Below are 21,992 nucleotides of genomic sequence, written 5' to 3' on the forward strand. Positions count from 1 at the left end.
CTTAAAAAAAAAAAAAAAAAAAGGCAAGAAAGAAAGAAAATGAAGAGCAGAGGTGTTAAATTCTGCCTGGGAAATCAGGAAGGCTTTGCAGAACAGGTGGTGATTAATTCGGGGTTTGAAGCAAAAACAGGAAGAATTCAACTGCTGGGGAAAGCAGGCGTCCAGGCAGAGGGACGGGCCTGTGGGGGTGGCGTGCTGGGCACAGGGACCGTGAGGGCCCAAGCAGGAGGCAGATGAGGAAGGCAGCGTGGTGATGCTCCCATCCTTCCTCCTGCGAAAGGAGACCCTCCATCCACCCAAGATGAGAGCTTTGGGCAGGACTCCACTCGGAGAGACAGAGAGGGGCCCAGGCCTTCCTTGCCTTAAAAACTTCAAGGCTTCCCCTGGCGGGAAGTCTGTGCTTGTGGGGCAGCATGGGGAAGGTCCTCCCCACACTGGAAGCCTGGAGAGGCAGTTATGCAGAGATTTTAATATCGAGGCCACAAGATGACCCAATCCTGCCTACAGACATGTTGGGTGTTTCTGGAAAAAAAAAAGAAAGAAAGGATTGAGCTGCTGACATTTATAGAATGTCATGCAAAGAAATCTGGATTTCTAGCTTCTCTTGGAAAAGCAAAGACCTGTACCGCATCACCACCCCACCCCACGAGCCCCTTGGGTGCTGGTTGTCACCCGGCCAGCATCAGCCAGAGCTGCACACAGTGGCCGCCCCCTGTGGAGAGCACACATGCTCTTCAGCTTGTCCCTGTCCCCCCACTGCTCCCCACGGGAACTTCCCCGGCCACCTGCCTGGTACATCCGTTACGTGCTGGTGTGTTTTATGGTAGAGCACATGTCTCTGTACTTTGGGCCTTACTGAAAGCAGGCGAGTGGCGACCAGACCAGGAGAGTCCCCCCGTTTTTTTTTTTTTTTTAGGGCTGCACCCGCGGTATATGGAGGTTCCCAGGCTAGGGATCCCATCAGAGCTACCGCTGCCGGCCTACACCACAGCCACAGCAATGCCAGATCCGAGCCACATCTGCGACCTATACAATAGCTCACCGCAACACTGGATCCTTAACCCCCTGAATGAGGCCAGGGTTCAAACCCTCAACCTCATGGTTCTTAGTTGGATTCATTTCTACTGCATCACAACAGGAACTCCCTGCGTATTTTAAGAGATGGAAGGAGTTCCTGTTGTTGCGGCTCAGTGGGTGACTAGTATCCATGAGGATGCAGGTTTGATCCTGGTCTCGCTCAGTGGGTTAAGGAGCCAGTGTTGCCGTGAGCTGTGGTGTAGGTCGCAGATGCGGCTCAGATCCCGTGTTGCTATGGCTGTGGCGTAGGCCGGCGGCTGCAGCTTTGATTCAACCCCTAGCCTGGGAACATCCACGTGCCGTGAGTACAGCACTAAAAAGCAAAAAAAAAAAAAAAAAAAAAAAAAAAGAAAGAAAGAAAAAGAAAAGTTCCCTGGTGGCCCAGTGGGTTAAAGATCTGGTGTTGTCACCGCAGTGGCTCGGGTCACTGCTGAGGAGTTCAGTCCCTGACCAGAGTGGGGAAAGAAGAAATGGGTGGAAGAGATGCTGCCCGGGGAGCCCTGGAAGTGAGGACGTGTCAGTGTATTTGTACGCACGTGAGCATGTCTGCACGGATGATAAAATGCACCAAGTACCTGCCGTCATGGCCCCTGCAAGCACTTAGCATTTGCAGCTCCTCCTGTGAGGCTCTGTGCTAGTGTTTAGCTTACCTGCTGTGTCTGTGCCCAGTGTCCAGCTCTTGGCCCTGACTTGGGACCTCCTTTTCTCTTTTGATCCACGCTTAGGGATGAGCAGGGACCTCTGGTAGGCAGGTGATGTCACACCATGGACCACTGTCCCCAGGACCCAGCTTTGGCCTTTGATCAAGTTAGAGGTCCCAGAAAGGTCTGGCTCCTTGGTGCACAGTCCAGAGAGAAATGCTTCGTTTCCAATAAGATGAGTCTATTAGAAGTGAAAGTCCAGGAGTTCCCGTCATGGCGCAGTGGTTAACAAATCTAAGAACCGTGAGGATGTGGGTTTGATCCCTGGCCTCGCTCAGTGGGTTAAGGATCCACCGTTGCCATGAGCTGTGGGGTAGGTCACAGATGTGGCTCAGATCCCACATTTCTGTGGCTCTGGTGTAGGCCAGTGGCTACAGCTCCGATTAAACCCCTAGCCTGGGAACCTCCGTATGCCGAGGGAGCAGCCCTAGAAAAGGCAAAAAAACAAACAAACAAACAAAAAAAGAAAAGAAAGAAAGAAAAAAATGAAAGTCCAGCCTCTGGTCTGAAGTAGTAAGTCCTCTGCCAGACCCGGGTGACTCAGGTGACCGACACTCACCCCCATGTGCTCACACCTGTCCTGACCTGACGTGTAGTTCTACACGCCATCACTTCAAGCCCTGACTCTTCCCAGTGGGGGACCTCAGTTGGGCACAGCACGTCCCCTCTCTGTTAAATGGAGATAATGGTTCTGATTACCTATTACAGTATCCTTCTACCCCGAAAGTTAGCAAAACGACCACCAATTTATTATGTGGGCCAGGACAGGGCACAGAGGGCACGGCTCGTCTGAGCCGGGTGGCACCTGCTGGAGTGGGGATGTCCGCGGTGTCTCCTCCTCTTACTCGTCTGATGTCCGGGCTGGGGGGGCCGGACAGCTGAGGACCGGTTGGCGTACCCCTCCTCCACGCAGTGGCCAGCGTGGGCTCCCTGACGGCCTGGCGGTCGGGCCCCCAGCGCAAGCAGTCCTGCAGATGGGAAATCCAAGCCTTTGGAGGCTCGGCTCTGGCGGTTGACACAGTGGCACTTCTGCTGTAGTTTATTGGTCAGAGCAGCCACATAGCCCACCCAGACCCCAGGGGAGGGGACACAGACCCCACCTCTTCGTGGAAAGAACGTATAGAATTCGTGGCCCTCTTTCCCCTGCTGCCGATGGTACCCGTCTCCAAAGAGTTACGTCATGGGGTAGACGAGGAGCTGGGACTGGGTCCTTTACGCCCACTGGCGTGGCCAAAATGAAAAAGACGGACCGTAGCACGCGTGGAGGAGGATGAGGGGCAGCTGGGAGTCTCCTTCGTGGGCTGTTGGAAATGCAGAAAGGGACAGCCGCGGTGGGAATCACGGCGGTTTCTTGTGAAGTCAGACATCCACTTACCCTCCAGCCCAGCGGGTCTCATCCTGGGTAATTACCCTTGAGAAATGAAAACAAACATCCACAGAGACTTGCACGCAAATGTTCCTAGCAGCTCGGTTCTTGCTGCCCCCGACCGGAAACAGCCCCAGCGTCCATCAGCGGTAGAAACGGGCAGATAAACTGTTGTTGATTCCTATGCTGGAATGCGCGGCGGTGACCTGCCACACACAACAACATGTGTGGTTCTCGCAAACATGCTGTTGAGGAAGAGAATACTTCCTGTGTGGCGCTCCATAAAAATGAAGTTCAAGAATAGACAGAACCGGGAGTTCCCTGGTGGCCTCGCAGTTAAGGATTTGATGGTGTCACTGCGTAACTCAAGTTGGATCTCTGGCCGGGGAACTTCCACTTGCTTTGGGCATGGGAAAAAAAGTCCACACCAGTCCATGGTCAGAGTTCCTGTCGTGGCTCAGTGCTTAACAAACCCAACAAGTATCCATGGGGACCCGCGTTCGATCCCTGGCATGGCTCAGTGGGTTAAGTATACGGCGTTGCCGTGAGCTGTGGGGTAGGTTACAGATGTGGCTCAGATGCTGCGTGGCTGTGGCTGTGGCTGTGGTGTAGGCAGGCAGCTACAGCTCCAGTGCAACCCTAGCCCGGGAACCTCCATGTGCCACTGGGGCAGCCCTAAAAAGCAAGAAAAAAAAGAATCCGTGGTGAGGAAAGTCGGAGAGAGGTTCGCTTGGGAGGGTGGTCGTGAGTGAGAGGAGGCCTGAGGGAGCTAATGGGGTGAGGGGGGCCAGTCCGTGCACTGGTCTAGGTCGTGGTTCCAGAGATGGAAACGCAGGTACCGATTCATCGAGCTGTCCGCTGAGGCCTGGCCTCTTCACAGGGTATCACTTACACTCAAAACTAATTGCTTGGCGTGCAGTGTGCTGTGTATTAAGTGACCCATAAACAGTAGCTCCCGGGGTCGTCCTCATCGGTATCAGAGGGTCCGACACTGCTGAGGCCATCCAGAGAAACTGAATTTGTGAGGCCTTCCCACTCCGTGCCCTCCGGGGTTGGGCGGCTTGTCCAGCCCTCAGAATCCTCCGTGGCCTCGGGCCCACCTTCTGGCTGGGAGCGGGCTCCTCCATCGCTCACTTAAATGGAGAAAATTTCCTGTTGGCCTTGGCCCAGCAGTTGCATTTGGCGTTGGTGTGTGCTCTGGGTCAAGTGCATTTGGCTCTCCTTCCTCGGGGCCCTGCATCATCCTGGCAGCCGTCTTTGCTCTGCGATAACCCCCTACATCCGCTGCCCAGACTTCTGGCTCCGGAGATCGGCTCTGGAGATCAGCTCCGGGGGCCGGAGAGAGCAGGCCGGGGAAGGGTCTGCCAGGCTCTCAGGCCGGTGAACCTGGCTGGAGGTTCGTCTGGCAGAGGCTCAAAAAGCATTGCTTCTTCACAGATGTCTTTGTTCTCAGTGGTGGATCGAAGGACAAACTCAGATGCCTGGGGTGTGAGGATGTGACATGGGGGGTGTGAGGAAAGAAACGTGTCCCTTGGCTTTACTCCCCTGTAAGATGCACGGGCACGGGTGGCCATGGCCGCCCTGTTGGGGAGGCTCTACGGGGTGGCAGGGACCATTGTCACCCTGCTCCAGCTGATCGTTGCCACGTGGAACATGGGCTCCATGCAGCCAGCTCTTCTGATTTTTCACAAGAAGTCAGAAATCTGGGTTTCTAAGGGAAATATCCTTAGTTTTAGATCTCGGCACCCAGCTTGGTTGTACTTTTGGCTTTTTAGACATGATGCAGGCTGGCTCCAGGTGGGCCCCATAGAACAAGTCTGCAGGCCTCTGAGCTTAGGGGGCGGCCTCAGACCCCCCTGGATTAGAATCCTCCATCCCCCACTTTTGTAGTTTTGCGACCTCAGCCAGCTCAGGTAGTTGTTCTCTGTTTTGTTCCCTATAAAATGAGGTCAAAGAGGAGTTGCCATTGTGCCTCAGCAGGTTAAGAACCTGACTAGTATCCGTGAGGATGCGGGTTCAACCCCTGGCCTCACTCCATGGGTTAAGGATCTGGCGTTGCCGTGAGCTGTGGTGTCGGTCACAGATGTGGCTCGGATCCCACGTGGCTGTGGCTGTGGCGGGCAGCTGCAGCTCCGACTCAACCACTGCCTGGGAACTACCATACGCTGCAGGTATGGCCCTAAGAGCAAAAACACAGAAGAAATTAACAGAAAAAAAGATCTATGTTTGGTCCGCTGTGCTCTGACCTTGACAGGAGTTTCTGTTCTTCACTGCGTTGCCGAGATTTCTCCTCGTTTCGCCTTGTTGAAGGTGGACTTCTCACTAGCGGGGCCTGGGGGAAACGAGGGCAGCTCCTGAGCTCTTTTCCCAGCTAACAGTGCAGGTGCTTGCAGGAGCCGGGCTGGATATGGATGGGAGTGAAGGGGGCTGGGCGAGGCGCTAGGGAGTGGTGGCAACTGTGGACACTGGAGCCCTGGTGCCCCTTGGTCCCAGCGGCAGGGAGCAGCCACCCCCCTGCTCAGCCTCTCGTTCCTGGGGAGACGTGGGTCCCCAGTGGCCAACGCTGCTGACTTCAAAGAGAAGTCCTAAATCCACACTTAATGACTGGGATATTTTTTTAATCACTTGGATATTTTAAAACTGTATTAATGTATTTTATTTTGGAATACAGTTTTTTTGGTTTTTTTTTTTTTTTTTTTGGCTTTTTTTTTTTTTTGGCTTTTCAGGGCCGCACCTATGGAAGTTTCCAGGCTAGGGTTTGAATCGGAGCTCTAGCTGTCAGCCTGTGCTATAGTCATGCAACGCGGGATCCAAGCGTGCCTGCGACCTACATACACCACAGCTCACGGCAATACCGGCTCCTTAACCCTCTAAGCGAGGCTAGGGATCAAACCTACATCCTCATGGATTCTAGTCACCCACTGAGCTGCAACAACAGGAACTCCTGCTCGTTGGGTTCATAACCTGGTGGGCCACAGTAGGAACTCATGGCATAGTTGTAGATTTACAAAAAACCCGCAGAGTGCAGAAGTCTCTCCCATGTGGCCTCATCCAGTTTCCCCCACTGTCCACATCACCGCGGGACCTTTGTCAAAACCCAGGAACCAACACCGCAGGTGTGCGGGACTCCCGTTTCCCCTGCTTCCCACCAGGGGCCTCTCTCTGTTCCAGGAGCCCGTCCGAGACATCGCACTGCCTTGCACTGGGGTGTCTCCGTAGGCACCGCCAGTCTGTGGCACTTTCATTCTTTCTTGACTTTTCATGACTTTGGCAGTTTGAGGGTATGTGTCTGGCCTTTTGTAGACAGTCCCTTGATTTGGGCTTGTCTGATGCTTTCCTTGTGGTTAGGCGGAGTTTCTGGAGACGCTTCCTGGAGGCGGAGGTGCCTTCTCATCACGTGACATCAGGGAGGGGCACAGGACGCCCGCAGGGCCTCACTCCATGGGAACATCACCCTTTCCTCCTTTCCCTCGCCGGCTCAATCCCCTGTTCCCATCACACTTGTGCTCATTTACTTTATACTTGTGGTTAAACACAAAGTTGCATTATTCTTGGAGTTCCCGTCTGGCGCAGTGGTTAACGAATCCCACTAGGAACCATGAGGTTCTGGGTCCGATCCCTGTCCTTGCTCAGTGGGTTAAGGATCTGGTGTTGCCGCAAGCTGTGGTGTATATTGCAGATGCGGCTCGGATCCCACGTTGCTGTGGCTCTGGTGTAGGCTGGTGGCTACAGCTCCAATTCGACCCCTAGCCTGGGAACCTCCATGTGCCTCGGTGTGGCCCTAGAAAAGACCAAAAAAAAAAAACAGAAAAAACCAAAAAGTTTCATTATTCTCTTGTTCATATTGTCCTTATCTGGGCCATTTGGCTTTTGGGTTCCTTCGATGTACCCCATTTTTTTTTTTTAACACTTTTTTACTTTCTGGAGCTACAGGTGCTCCAGGCTTTTTGTATTATCCCTGCCCCAGCCCTAGAATCAGCCATTTCTCCCCGGAGCCCCACGTGAAGTTTTGAGGTTGGAAATTAATTCAGATTTAAAAACTAGGAGTTCCCATTGTGGATTAAGAACCCAATATAGTGTCTGTGAGGATGTGGGTTTGATCCCTGGCCTTGCTCAGTGTTAAGGATCTGGCGTTGCTGCGAGCTGCAGCGAAGTTTGCAGGTGTGGTTCGGATCCATGTTGCTGTGGCTGTGACGTAGGCTGGCCGCTGCAGCTCTGATTCAGTCCCTAGCCTGGAAACTTCCATATGCCACAAGCTCAGCCCTAAAAAAAAAAGAAAAGAAAATTTAAAAAATGAAAACCAAAATACTTTGTGGGCCCCATGAGGCCCGTACGTGGGCCACATGCAGACACGGGTGATCTTGTGTAATCCCCAAAGCATTCTTCTGGGAGAAGCACTAGTCGGATTCCCATTTTAGAGATGAGAAAGTTGAGGCACAGAGAGATCAGGACAGAGTCTGAAGCCAGGCAGCCTGTCACCAGATGCAACACTCTCAGGGCTGCTCTGTGGGGTCAGGGCATGGAAAAGGGAGGTGTCTTAGGACAGTGGGTTTGGAGTCAGGTCCCCAACAAGAGGCAGTACCCTCACTGGATGAGGGGAACCAGGAGGGAAGGACTTGGTTTTATTTTTATTTCTATTTTGCTTTTTAGGGCCACACCCGCAGCATATGGAAGTTCCCAGGCAAGGGGTCGAATCCAAGCTACAGCTGCCAGCCTGCACCACAGCCACAGTGACAGGGGATCCGAGCCTTGTCTGCAACCTACACCACAGCTCACAGCAACACCAGCTCCTTGACCCACTGAGTGAGGGCAGGGATTGAACCCGCATCCCCATGGATACTAGTCAAATTCGTTTCTGCTGTGCTGCGGTGGGAACTCCAAGAGCTTGGTTTTAGATGTGCAGGCCGTGGGGTGGCTTCTGCGAAATCCAGGGCAAGGAGAGAAATGTCATGCTGAACAGCGATGGGAGCAGAGTGGCAGGAGCAGCACACACCTCCGACACTTAGGCAGAAGGACGAGGGAAAATGGATACAGCTTTCAAAACCATTTTTCAAATCAAAGTTTTGTGCTGCCTTGTCACTTTGTATTAGTTACCTATTGCTGTGTAACAAATTGCCCCCCAAACTTAGTGACTTAAACGGTGATCTTTATTACATGCTAGAGTCTGCAGGTCAGGAATCTGGTTCAGCCCAGCCGGGCCATGTGGCTCAGGGTCCCTCACAGGCGGCCATCGAGGTGTTGGCCAGGACCGTTGTCATCGCAGGGCTCGCCTGGGGCAGGATGACATCTAGGCAGAGCCAGTGCTTCTGGGCAGGATCCAGTTCCTTGTGGTCCCTGGACTGAGAGCCTCAGTTCCTAACTGGCTGTTGGCTGGAGGCTGCCCTCGGTTTCTGGCCACGTGGGCCTCTCCGTCTTGCCTCATCACAGCTGCTGGGAGGGGGCAGGTGAGACAAAGAGGGGGTCGGGGAAGGCAAGCATGAGCCAGGCGGCAGGGCCATGTCTCATTTCGGCGGATGCCTCTTCTTTCGAATTGAGTCTCGAGGTCCAGCCCATGGTTCCGGGCAGGGATCCTATCAGGAGGTGGGGCTCATCGAGGACCATGTCAGACGATGCCGGCACACGCCTTGCCCCGCAGCCCGCTCACCTCTCCGTCCTCAGCGCATCCCAAGGAAGCGAGGACCATCGTGGTTGCCTCCCTGTCTGGAGAAGCGGAGGAGGGCTCGGAGGGGACAGGGACTTGCCCGCCTGCGCTCAGGGTGGAGCCAAAGTCAAACTCAGGTCTGAGTCCTAGTGTGTCCCCCGGTGTGTCTCTGATGGTCCCCGGACCCCCGCTCTGGCGTGGCTTTGGAGCTTGGCTGAAAACAGATTCCCGGCCGACCCCACACAAACTAGACCAGACTTGGAAGGGCCCGGGCATCAGCATTTTGACAGGCTACCCCCCCAGGGGATCCAGATGCTCGCTAGAACCTGGGAGCAGTGTGTGCTGCCTCTCTGCCTGATCAGGACATGGTAACATGGAAGTGGAATCTCTCATTATCACACACACTCACACACACACACACATACACTCACTCACACACACTTAGGCTTGGTTCTTTCGGCTCTAAGGAAGATGGAGTTGTGAGTGCCCCATTTCAGTTATCAGGGGAAAGATGAGGCTTCACAAAGTTCACAGTCATTTTCGGGGTCCTTCCAAGTGCAAAAAAATTTTAAATGAAATGAGGGAGTTCCCGTCATGGTTCAAGGGTAAAGAACCTGACTAGGATCCATGAGGACTCGGGTTCGATCCCTGGCTTCGCTCAGTGGGTTAAGGATCCAGTGTTGCCGTGAGCTGTGGTGGAGTGCAAACATGGCTTGGCTCTGGCGCTGCTGTGGCTGTGGTGCAGGCTGGCAGCTGTAGCTCCGGTTCGACCCTTAGCCTGGGAACCTCCATATGCTGCGGGTGTGGCCCTAAAAAGACACATTTAAAAAATGAAATGAGATGCATGATGGGCAGGAAGTACTTATCAGCACAGTGGCTGTATGTAGGAAGGACCGAGATAATGAGATTTGTGGTTTTCATTAACATTATTAGGCTAATGATTATTATTAAAGCTTTTCTTTAATATGACTAGTTCCGGTGTAACAGAAACTCAATTTACCTTGACCTCAGTTTAGAGAAGAGACTTGACTTTCCACTCACTCCAGATCAGTGATGTACAAAATAAAGGAACTTCGTTTGGAGCACGTGTTTGGGGTGTTTGGAGGGAACAATTAATTTGCAATTCAGTAAATAATACCTGGGTGGGTCTCGGTCCTGAGAGGCGGTGGGGTTGGTCCCCCCGGGATTCTGGATCATTCCTGGGCCTGGCCCTGGGCAGGATGCATCTTGGGGTCTCAGCCATCGGTGAGGTCTCTGCGGAGCCTGGCCAACCCCGGGGCGGGGCAGGTGGGAGCTTGTGCGGCCGGGGCAGAGGGCCTGACGAGTTGTCCCGTTCCCTGCAGATCAGGAGTGACACCTCACAGATCCTGGAAGAAAACATCCCACTCCTTAAGGCCAAGGTGATGGACATGCGTGGCATCTACGCCAAAGTGGACCAGCTGGAGGTAAGTCCAGGAGAGGGAACCTGCTTCCTGAGCTCCGTGAGCCTGTCCTGGCTGTTGATCCTGTCTTCCTTGGCCATGTCAGGCCACAGACCCAGCGCAGGGGTTGGTGGTGAGCATAGGGCCCACCGTCACATGATACTCTAGAAACGTGACGGATCAGGGGAGTTCCCATTGTGGCTCAGTGGGTTAAGAACTCAGCTGGTGTCTGTGAGGACACAGGTTCAATCCCTGGCCTCGCTCCGTGGGTTAAGGATCTGGTGTGGCCGTGAGCTGTGGTGTAGGTCGCAGCCGTGGCTTGAATTCCCGAGTTGCTGTTGCTGTGGTGTAGACCAGCAGCTGTAGCTCGGATTCGACCCCTAGCCTGGGAATTTCCAGGTGCGGCTGTAAAAAGAAAAAGTGTGTACATGGGACACATAAGAATTTATATAAAGTATCCCATTTAAAAATTGGGGTACTCTATATAAAAATCAGAAGCATTGGGAACGCTGGGCCCACGTTTCTGTAAATATTTTGAGGTTTAAATGCATAAAAGTGCACACACATCACACTTGTACAATTCAGTGGATTTTTCCATACATAAACCCCCACGTGACGATGACACAGGCTGAGAAAGAGGGTGTTTCCTGTCCCTAGGCTGTGTTCCGGTAGGGCTGGCGGCCGCTGCCCCTCAGATGAGGCATGTGCTCTGCATGTCACTACCATCCCCGCCACGGCTTGTCACCCCACGGCTGACCTGTTTGACCTGCCGTTTCCCTGCGTGGGTCCCGGGCGAAGGTGTGTTAATATCTCATTTCTTCTTGGCCACACTGCGCAGCTGGTCCCCTTTCTGTCCCATCTCCCAGCGGAGAGGCACGCCACCTCCCAGGGGTCCAGCCAGCTCATTCCGTGAAGCTGAGACTTCCACTCACATCCTCCAGCGCCCAAGTGCTTCATCAGATCAGGGCCCTCGGCTTGGGGTCTCTGGTCCTTGCTCAGCGAGGGACCAGGAAGCCGGGAGGAGGGTACCATCCAGTAGGGGTCCCCTGGTTGGAGGGGACCCTCGCCCCTCCGAGCTGCGGAGGAGGGGAGCGTGGCTGTCAGCCCTGGACGTAGCAGGGAATTAGGGAATTACCATTCTTGTCAGCAGAGAAGGAGGCAGGAATATAATTAAAACTTTGCCCTTGGAAGAGCTGATTCATTTGAAATTTATTCTGCACGTTTGAAAGAGGAAAGGAAGTGGGGATTTGTAGGCCTGGGGCTTTGCCTCGCGTGGGCTGGCCCAAGGCTCAAGCCCAGTTTGTTTGCCCTTCGTATTCAGTCGGCTAACATTGGCCGAGGGCCTACTGTGCGCCACGGTGGGGCTGTCACGGTGTGAAGGGCAGGCAGAGCCCATGGCCCTATTCCAGCCGAGAGAGGCCCGCAGCCAGGCGTTACCATAGTAGTTTCCCGCAGTTGCTCTTATAAATCACCACAAATGTAGTGTCTTCTAAAAAAAAATTTTTTTTAAAGTTGTATCCCTTATTTTATTTTCATTTATTTATTTATTTATTTTTGGCAGCCTATGGACGTTCCCAGGCCAGGAATTGAACCCACGCCGCAGCAGCAACCTGAGCCACTGTAGTGACACCACCGGATCCTTAACCCACGGTGCCCCAGGAGAAATCCTATAGTGTTTTAAAATGACTTGAATTTGGGGAGTTCCCGTCATGGCTCAGCAGAAATGAATCCAACTAGTAACCACGAGGGTGTGGGTTCAATCCCTGGCCTCGCTCAGTGGGTTGAGGATCTGGAGTTGCCCTGAGCTGTGATGTGGGCCAGCGGCTACAGCTCCGATTCAACTGCTAGCCTGGGAACCTCCATGTGCTACAGGTGTGGCCCTAAAAACCAAAAAAAAAAGAAAGAAAATGACACGAATTTATTCACCTCATGGCTGTTGAGACCAGAAGTCCAGATGGAGTCAGCAGGAGCCACAGGGCTGGTTCCTTCCATAGGCTCTGCTCTGGGGGCAGAATTCACCTCCTGGCCTTTTCTGGTGTCTGGGGGCCGTCTGCCCCTCTCAGCTCCTGGCCTCTTTCCCCATCGTCCAGGCCCTGTCCTACTGTGACCCTCCTGCACCCATCTCCTCGGGCCCCATGTGACTCCCCTGGGCCCACCTGGACAATCCAGGACCGTCTCCCAGCTCAGGATCCTTGGTCACGTCTTCCAAGTCCCTTCGGCCGTGGGAGGGGATCTGTCCACAGGTTCTGGAATGAAGATGGGGACATTTGGGAGAGCATAATTCTGCTGACCACACGCGCCAAGGGCGACTCAGAGGGAGGCGAGTGCCCTAGAGGGAAGTAGGGACCCAGGGACCAAGGAGTGGCACCCGCAGGCCCCTGGAGGGGGTGGGGGCGGGCACAGCTCGGGCAGAGACTCAGCGGTGGGAGGGGTCTTGGCTCTGGGGCAGCAGGGAGGTGGGGACAGGGGAGGGGGCCTGGGGTGGCCAGATTATCGCGGTGAGGGGGGTGATGACCTGAGTGGGGCTGGAGACGTCGGGCAGCAGGAGTCCCACGGTCGGGGCCTCTCGCTGCAAGGTCGGGACTTGGCCTCTTTCCTGAGGAACGGGAAGCCGCTGGAGAGACAGGACAGCCCCAGGAGCGTAAGCCCTAGTGCAGGACGTCCAGCCTTGGGGCTGTTGACCCTCTGGGTCTGAACGTCTGTGTGTTGGGGCCCGTCCTGGGCACCTCAGGGGGTGTAGCAGCCTCCACCCCTCCCCCCATGAGATGCCAGTGGCACCCTCCCCTCCCCCCACTGTGATACCCAGCATCACCGCTGGCTGGGAGCCTTGACTCTAGACCTACCTCCCGGGCTCAGGTCCTGAAGTTCCCTCTTCCTAGTGTGTGACCTCGAGCAGATTCTGAGCCTCAGTTTCCTAACAGACATGAGATTCTTTCTTTTTTCTTTTCTTTCTTTTTTTTTTTTTTTTTAATCTTTCTAGGGCCGCACCCGCAGCATTTGGAGGTTCCCAGGCTGGGGGTCTAATTGGAGCTGTAGCTACTGGTCTGCACCACAGCCACAGCAATGCCAGATCCTTAACCCACTGAGCAAGGCCAGGGATTGAACCCACAACCTCATGGTTCCTAGTTGGATTGGTTTCTGCTGTGCCACTATAGGAACTCCCAGACATGAGGTTCTTAAACCCAGATCTGACCAATATTCAACAAACATTTCAGATACTCTCTATGGACTCCCCTGAGATGGGTGCTGAGAACGAAGCTGGGGCAGGACTCTTAGTCCCCTTCTTGATAAGATAGGTGGGCTGTGGGAGCAGCCGCAAAGCCACGGGGGACCTGACCAGACCTATAACAGAGATAACTCCCCACCGGCAGGACCTTCACACCAAGGCCCGAAAGACAGGAGGAGTCAGTCTGGGTGGGAACAGCTTGTGCAAAAGTCCGGGGGCCAGAAAGAGCGAGGCCTCTGGGGCAGTTGTGGGTGGGTTAGAGCTCAGGGTCAGGCCTGAGGCTGGAGGTGGGTGTGGGCTGACCGTGTAGGGGCCACTGGTGAGGTTTGAAGCCTGTTTGGAGAATGACAGAGCTGACCAGAGGGAGGCAGTCGCTATGCTTTTCCCTCCCGAGGAAGTCCGAGGTGATTATTTTTGAAGGTGTACCGTTGAGAAGCTAGGTAGATTACCAGGATGGTGTAGTCATCACCACTCTAATTCCAGAATATCTCATCACCCCCAAAAGAAAGTCCATTCCTCTTAGCAACCTTTCCCCACCCCAGCCCCTGGCAGCCACTAATCTCTCTGTCTCTGTGGGTTTGCCTCTTCTGGACATTTCATATTGATGGAATCATAGAATGTGTGGCCAGTAGTGTCTGGCTTGCTTTACTTTGCATAATGCTTTCAAGGTTCATGCAGGCTGAGGCATGGACTTCATTCCTTTTTATGGCTGAATAGTATTCCCTTGTAGAGGTGGCTCTTCCACACACTGTTTGTCCACTCATCAGGTGATGGATCCTGGGGTTGTTTCCACTTTTGGCTTATTGTGAATAATGTTGCTATGAACATTCATGCCCAGGTTTTTGTGTGAATATACGTTTTTGTTTCTCTCGGGTACATACCTAGGACTAGAATTGCTGGATCATGTGATAACTCTTTATGAACTACCCAAACTGTTTTCCAAAGTGTTGACAGCATTTTACTCTCCAACCAGCAATTACTGTGAGTTGCTTTTTTTTTTTTTTTTCAGGCCCGCACCCATGGCAAGTGGAAGTTCCCAGGATAGGGGTCAAATCGGAGCTACAGCTGACGGCCTCCACCACAGCCACAGCAACGTGGGATCCGAGCCGCGTCTGTGACCTACACCACAGCTCACGGCAACGCTGGATCCTTAACCCACTGAGCGAGGCCAGGGATCAAACCCGCGTCCTCATGGATACTAGTCAGTTTCACTACCACTGAGCCACCATGGGAATTCCATTTACTATAAATTTTAGAGGGAGATTTCAAACTCAGATGCCAGCAGGATCCAGTACTGTACTGGGCAGCCAGGTATTAGAAGCCCGACCCCAGGTTATCTGCCCTTTCACTCCCTCAGAACAGCTAGAGCTGAGAAGTAGCCGTCCCCCTCAGTGGGGTGTGAATCCTTAGGCTGGCACAGTCCCCACTTGCCCCTGGAGTCTCCCCGACAATGAGCCCAAGTGGAATTTCCTCTTAACCCCCTGGGCTGCTGCTTCCCTTGGAGTAGAGAGAGTTTTCTCTGGAACTGGGTCTCTATTAAAAGGTAGAAAAACTAAGTTAGTCCAAGACGGGCCTGGATTTCAGGACAAATAGAATAAATATTTCCCGGGAAGCTGTGTGTGATATTAGAACAAGAAAACTTAGGACCTGGAGTTCCAGTGTGGCTCAGTGGGTTAAGAAACTGACTAGTCTCTGTGAGGATGCGGGTTTGATCCCTGGTTTCGCTCAGTGGGTTAAGGATCTGGCGTTGCCGTGAGCTGTGGTGTAGGTCGCAGACACAGCTAGGATCCTGCGCTGCTGGGGCTGTGGTGGAGGTCGGCAGCTGTAGCTCTGACTTGATCCTTAGCTGGGAACTTCCATAGGCCACAGGTATGGCCCTAAAAAAAGAGAGAAAGAGAAGAAAAACCAACTTAGGACCTGTCAGAACCTAATATACTGAGGCAGATGGATTCCGGAGTCAGACCTCCTGGGCCTCAAATCTGCCCCCTGGGTAACTCATTTACCCTCTCAATGTCGCTTTTCTCCTGTGCAGATGGCGGGGGTACTCTGTCATTTTGGGGGTATTTGTTCACCAGCACCTGGTGTCTTACAGGTGTTCAGTGAGGACAAACGATTATTATGGTGGTGGCCGTTGCTCACAGGCTGAGGGGCAGAATTTGGGTTGCAGGCCTGTCACCTGGCCCGGCCAGCTAGGGGCCCCAGGGTCTAAAGTGGCAGAGACTTCCAGGGAGCCCAAGTTGTGTGACCCACTGAGGTGGGGGTGAGGTGCTTGGGAAGCACAGGGTGACCTCTCAGCTAGAGAAAAACTAACATTTATTGAGCACCTGCTAGGAGCCAGGGACTGAGTGCTTTAGGGTTTTTGTTTGTTTGTTTTGTTTTTTGTCTTTTTAGGGCCACACCCATGGCATATGGAGGTTCCCAGTGGTCCAATCAGAGCTGCAGCCGCCGGCCTGCACCGCAGCCACAGCAACGTGGGATCCGTGCCGCATCTGCAACCTACACCACAGCTCACGGCAACACTGGATCCTTCACCCACTAAGCGAGGCCAGGGATCAAACCCGCGTCCTCACGGACACTAGTCAGAGCCATTTCCGCTGCGCCACAACGGGAACTCCGAGTGCTTTAGTTGAAAGAACTTGCTTCAGCCTCACAGCAGCCTCAGGAGGAAGGTCCCGTTACTAGTCCTCTTTTATAGAGAAAGCGGTGGAGGCCCAGAGAGGTGGGGTGATTTGCCCCGGGGCACACAGCCAGGACGTGGTGGAGCTGGGATTGCAAAAGGCTGTGCCCCTGATCCCTCCTCAGTGCCTGGCACTGTCACCCTTTCTGGACTGGGCTCTGCTCTGAAGCTGGGGACCTTTGCCAGAAGGAGACAAATATATTATTTAAAACGGTGACTTTCCCTTCTCTCTCTTTCCTCCCTCCTCCCTCTCCCTTCCCTCCTCCCTGCCTCCCTCCCCTTTCTTCTGATAATAAAAGTAGTTCATTTCCATGGTAGAGAAAATTCTGTAGAAGTCACCTATACTCCCCAGGGTGGACCACGAGCCGCCGCCTCCTCTGCCCCCTCTCCACCCCCCAACGCCCCCGCTCTGCGTGGATGGGTGTCGTGTCTTCCCAAATCAGCTTTCCCGGCCAGGTTTGGCCTCCCCTGGCCGCGGCCTGGCCGGACTGCCCTCTCGGCAGGCAGGCAGGCAGGCAGGCAGGCAGGCAGGCAGGCAGGCAGGCAGGCAGGCAGGCAGGCAGGCAGGCAGGCATTTGGAGGCGGTTCAGAGCTCGGGAGCATTCCTCAGCGCGCTCACACTCCTCGCCGGCTCTGAGCCCAGGGAGCGTAAAATTGGAATCGGCTGGGGGCAGGGACCGCAGGACTCTCACGTTTTACAACCAGATGTGCTGGCCGAGCAAGGCCAGGGGAAGCTTCCTGGCCTGTGGCTCCTTGTCATCTCCCCTCCCCCAACACGGGCACGTCTGATGTGGCTTATTCCGAGCCTTTCAGCTCTGCCCCTGCCAGACCCACAGGGCGGCAGCAGCACTGCAACGGCACCGTGCTGGGTTCACCCGGTGTCTTTTTGCTAAGGATGCATGCATTCATTCATACAGACATGCACGCGTTGCTGCGTGCGTGCCTTCAGTCATGCATGTACGCGTGCATTCACACCTGCCCTTTCCAGCTGACCAGGCCCTGGTCTTGGCCTTGCGAACGGCACTGACTCAGCGCCTGCTCTTTCGGAACTCACGTTCTGGAAGGATGTGGACCGGGAACAAGCAGACCAGAAGTTCAGAGGAGAGGAGGGCTAGGAAGATGAGGAAGCTGGGGATGCTAGTCAGATTCGTTTCCGCTGAGCCACGACGCGAACCCCCAGCCTTGTCTTTTCTTTTGAGGTTGGAGGTTCTGCACTAGAGACCCGGAGCTGGATGATCCCCCGTGGGCCAGGACCCAGCATTCCAGTTCACCCACTCAGCCCACTTCACCCACTTGTCACCTGCCTGCCCTTTGGCACCTTCTGAGTTTGAGACTCCCCAATACCCATCCACTGTAAAAGTGCATGATTTCCAAAAGATCATTTTTCATAAAGACGTCTGTGCCACTGGAGTCCCCTCTTTGCCACTTCCTGTGTGACTTTTGGCATGTGGTCCAACCTCTCTGAGCATCAGTTTCCTTCCTCCATAAAATAGAAGCTGAATAGCGGGCTGCTAGGGGAAGAAGGTGCCAGGCCAGGCCACCAAGGAGAGGTGTCACTGTTATCATCACGGATTCCGAAGGTCCCCCTCCACCCCCCAACCAGCCAGGCAGGCGCTTCCGGAATTCTCCCCCAGTTCCCCCGTGGAGGGAGGCTGGAGGCATTGACTTCAGGGCCAGGGCTGAAGAGGGGAGCACAGCCAGGAGCCCACCCAGTGTGCACACGTGTGGCGTCACCGGCTTTCCCTTCTCTCGCCAGGCCTTTGTCAAGATGGTTGGGCACCACGTCTCCTTCCTGGAAGCCCACGTGCTTCAGGCCGAGCGGGACCACGGGGCCCTCTCACAGGCCCTGCGGAAGTGGCTGGGCTCCTCGGGGCTCCCCGCCTTCAGGAACGTGAGTATCCCCCACCTCCCTGCCCCCTCCAAGACCCTGGAGCGGGGAGGGGGCTCAGGAAGTGGGAGTTCAAAGGGCACGGCTGCCTTCTGCAGACAGGAAGCAGCATCTGGCTGGGTGGGGGGCTGGCCAGGGGGCTGGGGCGTCACAGGCCCTCCCTCGTGCGCCTCCGCTGGCCCTGAGTTGCTGCAGGCTTCTGTGCTGTGGCTGCTCACTTCGCCACCCCCCATTTCTTGAGTGCCTGCTATTTGCCGAGCCCCTGTGGTCCCCCTGGGGCCCCGCCCGCCTGTCCTTCCACACCCAAGAATGAGCTCAGCGTGTCTCCCAGGATTCAGGCAGGGTCCCCCTTCCCAAGGCACCAGTCAGCCTGCAGCCGACCAGAAGGGCAGGGATGGTGGGAGGGCCCCAGCCAGCAGCTTGCCCAGGCCTCTCCCTCCCACCTCGCTGCCTTCCTGGGGTCCTCCCTGCTTCCCCATGAGAAAGGAAGGATCAAGTTCCCATCCTGGCGAGGATGTGGGATGGATCCCTGGCCTTGCTCAGTGGGTTAAGGATCCAGCGTTGCTGTGAGCTGTGATGCAGGTCACAGATGTGGCTCAGATCTGGTGTTACTGTGGCTGTGGTGTAGGCCTGTGGCTATAGCTCTGATTCGACCCCTAACCTGGGAACGTCCATATGCCGCGGGTGCAGCCCTGAAAAGATCAAAAAAGAAAAGAAAAGAAAAAGAAAGGAAGGCTCATTGTGTCCCTTTTACTGATGGAAAAGCTGAGGCCAGACTGATCCTGCAGTGGGGACCTTCTGTGTTTAAGATGCCTCTGTCTTTGCAGCTTACGTCTGCTGATCCCGAGTCCAGGGGATTCTGGGCAGTGTCTGGAGATATTTTGATTGTCACGATTGGACGAAGCGGGTGGAAACCAGGGATGCAGTTAATCACCCTGCAGTGTACATGGCAGTCCCCCCCACCAGAGAATCATCCAGCCCTAAAGGCCAGCAGTGCTGAGTTTGAGAAACGCCGTCCTAAGCTGGATTTGATCGTTGTAGCAGCTCATGTCAGATCTGTTCTGAGTGCTTTCTGTGCTCTTGTTTATAGCATCTAATCCTCAGCAGTCTTTGGAGGAAGTTACTTTTTATCATCACCGCATTTTACAGGAGACCGAGGCTCAGAGAGGTGAAAGGGCTTGCCCGAGGCCACACAGTGACAAGTGACAAGGCCAGATTTGAGCCCTGATTGACCTGTCTCCCCGGACTTGCCCAGCCAGCTGCTCTGTCCTGCCCCCAGCGGGTCTCTGGCTGCTCCTTGGGCTCTGCCTGCGGGTCCCCTTCTGCTCTGTTTTCTCTGTCCCTCCTGCCTGCCCCCCGCCTGCCTCATGTCTCCACTTAGTGTTATCACAGCGGCTCGTTTATTGAGGGTTTTCAGCGTTCCAGGCGCTGCGGAGGCGTTTTGCGTATTGACTCGGTCACCTTTCCCAGCCATCCTTGCCCTCGGTGGGAGCGCCGTCCCCCCTTGGCAGATGGGGAAACGGAAGGAGCTGCAGTCTTGCCCCTTTGGCCTGGCATGAACTCGTTCTATTTGGCTCAGGATGCCTGACTGGGTGTCACTCTCTTGTCCCTGATGGGTCCCCACTGCTCCATCTTTTCCTACACCTGCCCGAGGCACATGCTGCTTACCTGCCTGCCTCCAGTCAGTGACTTGCCCAAGGCCAGTAACAGCTAGACCGTGGTCTCTCAGCTCTCATGGCCTCTGAACTCCTATTGATCCTTTAGAGCTGGAGATAACACCACCTCCTCTGAGAAGCCCTCTAGGATTGTCCCCTCTCACGACAGATGCAATCTCCTGCCTTCCAACAACAGTGAAGTCAGGAGCTGCCTCTTTGGTCCTTCTCTCCCCCATGGTACAGTGACTGTTCGGGGTGATCAGGAGCCCCCTAGTCACACAGTGCTCTGCCCGCCGACGGCTGAGAAGCACCACGGGGAAGGAAGGACAGAGGACCTTGGCTGCCTGTGGTCCGTGGCACGTATCCTAACAGCAGAGGCCGCTGGTTCCTTGGTCTCTGCATTTTACAGTCTTTTCCTATAATCTGCACAATTGTCCCCTTGTGGTTGGCACTAGTGTCCTCACTTAGTGGCAGAGACCACAGCTCCGAGGAGGAGCGTCACGCATTCAAGGTCAGTGCCGGGGTAGGAACTCGGGGCCGTGAGGTGGGGTTCCCCCGCCCACTGCTGCCGCAGGATCCCACCAGGGTGTGGCCGGGCGTGCCGGGACCTGCACCCGTTCATCTCTACCAGACTGGGGGGGCCCCCAGGCCTACCTGTGGTGACTTGTTCCAGGAAATGCGTTCCAGCCGGGGGTGGTGAGTCATTCAGCAACCCCGGCATGTTGATCTTGGCTATGGGAGGGCTTTGTCTGGGGCAGGCGATGCAAGTGAGTGTGTGCACACGCGTGTGCAAATCCCTGGGTTTCCAGGGTTACACCTGCACTCAGGGTGCAAGCTGGAAGGGCCCTTCTAGAATAATGGTCGTCACGGTGTGTGTTGGGGCACAGCAGGCCCCTCACATCCCCCACTGTGCTCTAGTCACTGCCCCTGTTTTACAGATGAGGCAACTGAAGCCCCAAAGGCTCGCATGCTTGCCCACCCAGGAAAGGGCGGGGCTGGGATCTGAACCTGTGAGCCTTGGGCCCGGTGTCTGTACTTTGCACGCCTTGGCCCTGCTGGGTCTCTCTGGGCCCGGTTCTGACCACTGGAGCTGCGGTGCGGGGAGGGCTTCTGGCAGAGCCCCCGCGTGGTTCTCCTTGTCTTCCGCCTGGACTTCCCGCCTAGCCAGGACCCCACGCTGTCCCCGGCCAGATTCCCCAGTGCCCACTCGAGGGGGACGCTCCACTGACTGCTGCTGTCACGCTCACTGTCCACACCAGGCACCCCTCGCAGGGAGAGGCCCTTGGCACAAGCCCAAATTCCACCTTCTCGTCCCCATCTCCCCTCCTCCGTCTCCTGGAGCTGGTATGGGGCAGGGGCTCCTGGGTCCTGTCCCCTCAGAGGAGGTAGGCTGCTGGCTGCTGCCCCCAGGCTCTCCCAGAGTCAGGGGATCTGCGGGGGCGCCCCCATGGGGAGGGAGCCGGTCTGCCCTCACCCAGGGAGCTGGGGGTGGGGGGGGCTTCTGCAGGGAGGTTTCCCACCCCCTGCTCCTCCTCCAGCTGAACAGGAGTCCCTGGGGAGGGACAGGGACAGGGGAAAAAACTGATCCGTGTTTTTCTAACACTGCCAGCCCCACCTGCCCCCCTGGCCTTCTTCGCCCTCGCTCCTCTTCCATCCTTGCAGATGCAGTGCAGAGGCTCAGCGTTGGGCGGGGGTGGAGCTGGGATCTCCCAGCACATCAGGAGTGGGGCTGGTGTCCCCCCACCCCACCCAGCACCGTACACCCAGGCCCACCCCTGCCCATGTGACTTGGTGCCAGCTGAGGCCGGGGCCGGCCTGGGTGCCAGCTGAGTGGACCTCCTTGTAATGAGCCAGCGCCGGAGGCCAGGCCTTTTGCCTCTGACTTGAGCAGCCAGAGAAGCACATGGTCAGTGCCCAGACGGAGGTGAGGGCTGGCCTGGTGCCCTGGGCCTTGTGTGCCCAGACATAAAACTGTGCCCGCGTCCATGCTTCAGCTTGAATCCTGGCGTACATCTTTTCGTGGCACCAAGGTCCATGTTCACACACTCTTCCACAGTGAAGGTTCCAGTTATACTTTTATGTTGATTCCTAGAATGTTCCACGATTTTCACTCAGAATTGTACCTCTCTTTGCTGTGACTTTTTTTAGCTGGGTGACCGTCGCTTAGCTTCAGGAGGCCTCCGATAGCTTAATGGTCAGCAGACATGCACTTGATCAAGAAAGGCTTTGATTGCTAGAAAACTGGTTTCGATTTGATGCGAGAGGGTGAGGGCCTCTTCCACTAAAGCTGTGGGAAGAAAAAGAAAAATACTCCAGAACTCTCAGAGGGAGAGTGCCAAG

The 21,992-nt window shown here is 55.1% G+C and overlaps 1 protein-coding gene across 10 annotated transcripts in view; it reads left to right on the forward strand.

Moving 5' to 3' along the window:
- BCAS4 (breast carcinoma amplified sequence 4) overlaps window positions 1–21,992 on the forward strand; it is a 67,670-nt gene that overhangs the window by 19,778 nt on the left and 25,900 nt on the right. For 4 of the 10 annotated variants that reach the window (XM_085002609.1, XM_085002610.1, XM_085002608.1 and 1 more), the window contains 2 exon segments: window positions 10,129–10,230; window positions 17,866–18,000. In XM_085002609.1, coding sequence (XP_084858735.1) covers window positions 10,129–10,230; window positions 17,866–18,000 — 237 coding nt within the window. 10 annotated transcript variants of the gene reach the window in all.

This window comes from Sus scrofa, chromosome 17 (genome assembly GCF_054392235.1).
Source record: "Sus scrofa isolate SSC_HxYL_T2T_F1_AM1 chromosome 17, Sscrofa_HxYL_maternal_Yorkshire_Landrace_v2.0, whole genome shotgun sequence".
Classification (NCBI taxonomy): domain Eukaryota; kingdom Metazoa; phylum Chordata; class Mammalia; order Artiodactyla; family Suidae; genus Sus; species Sus scrofa.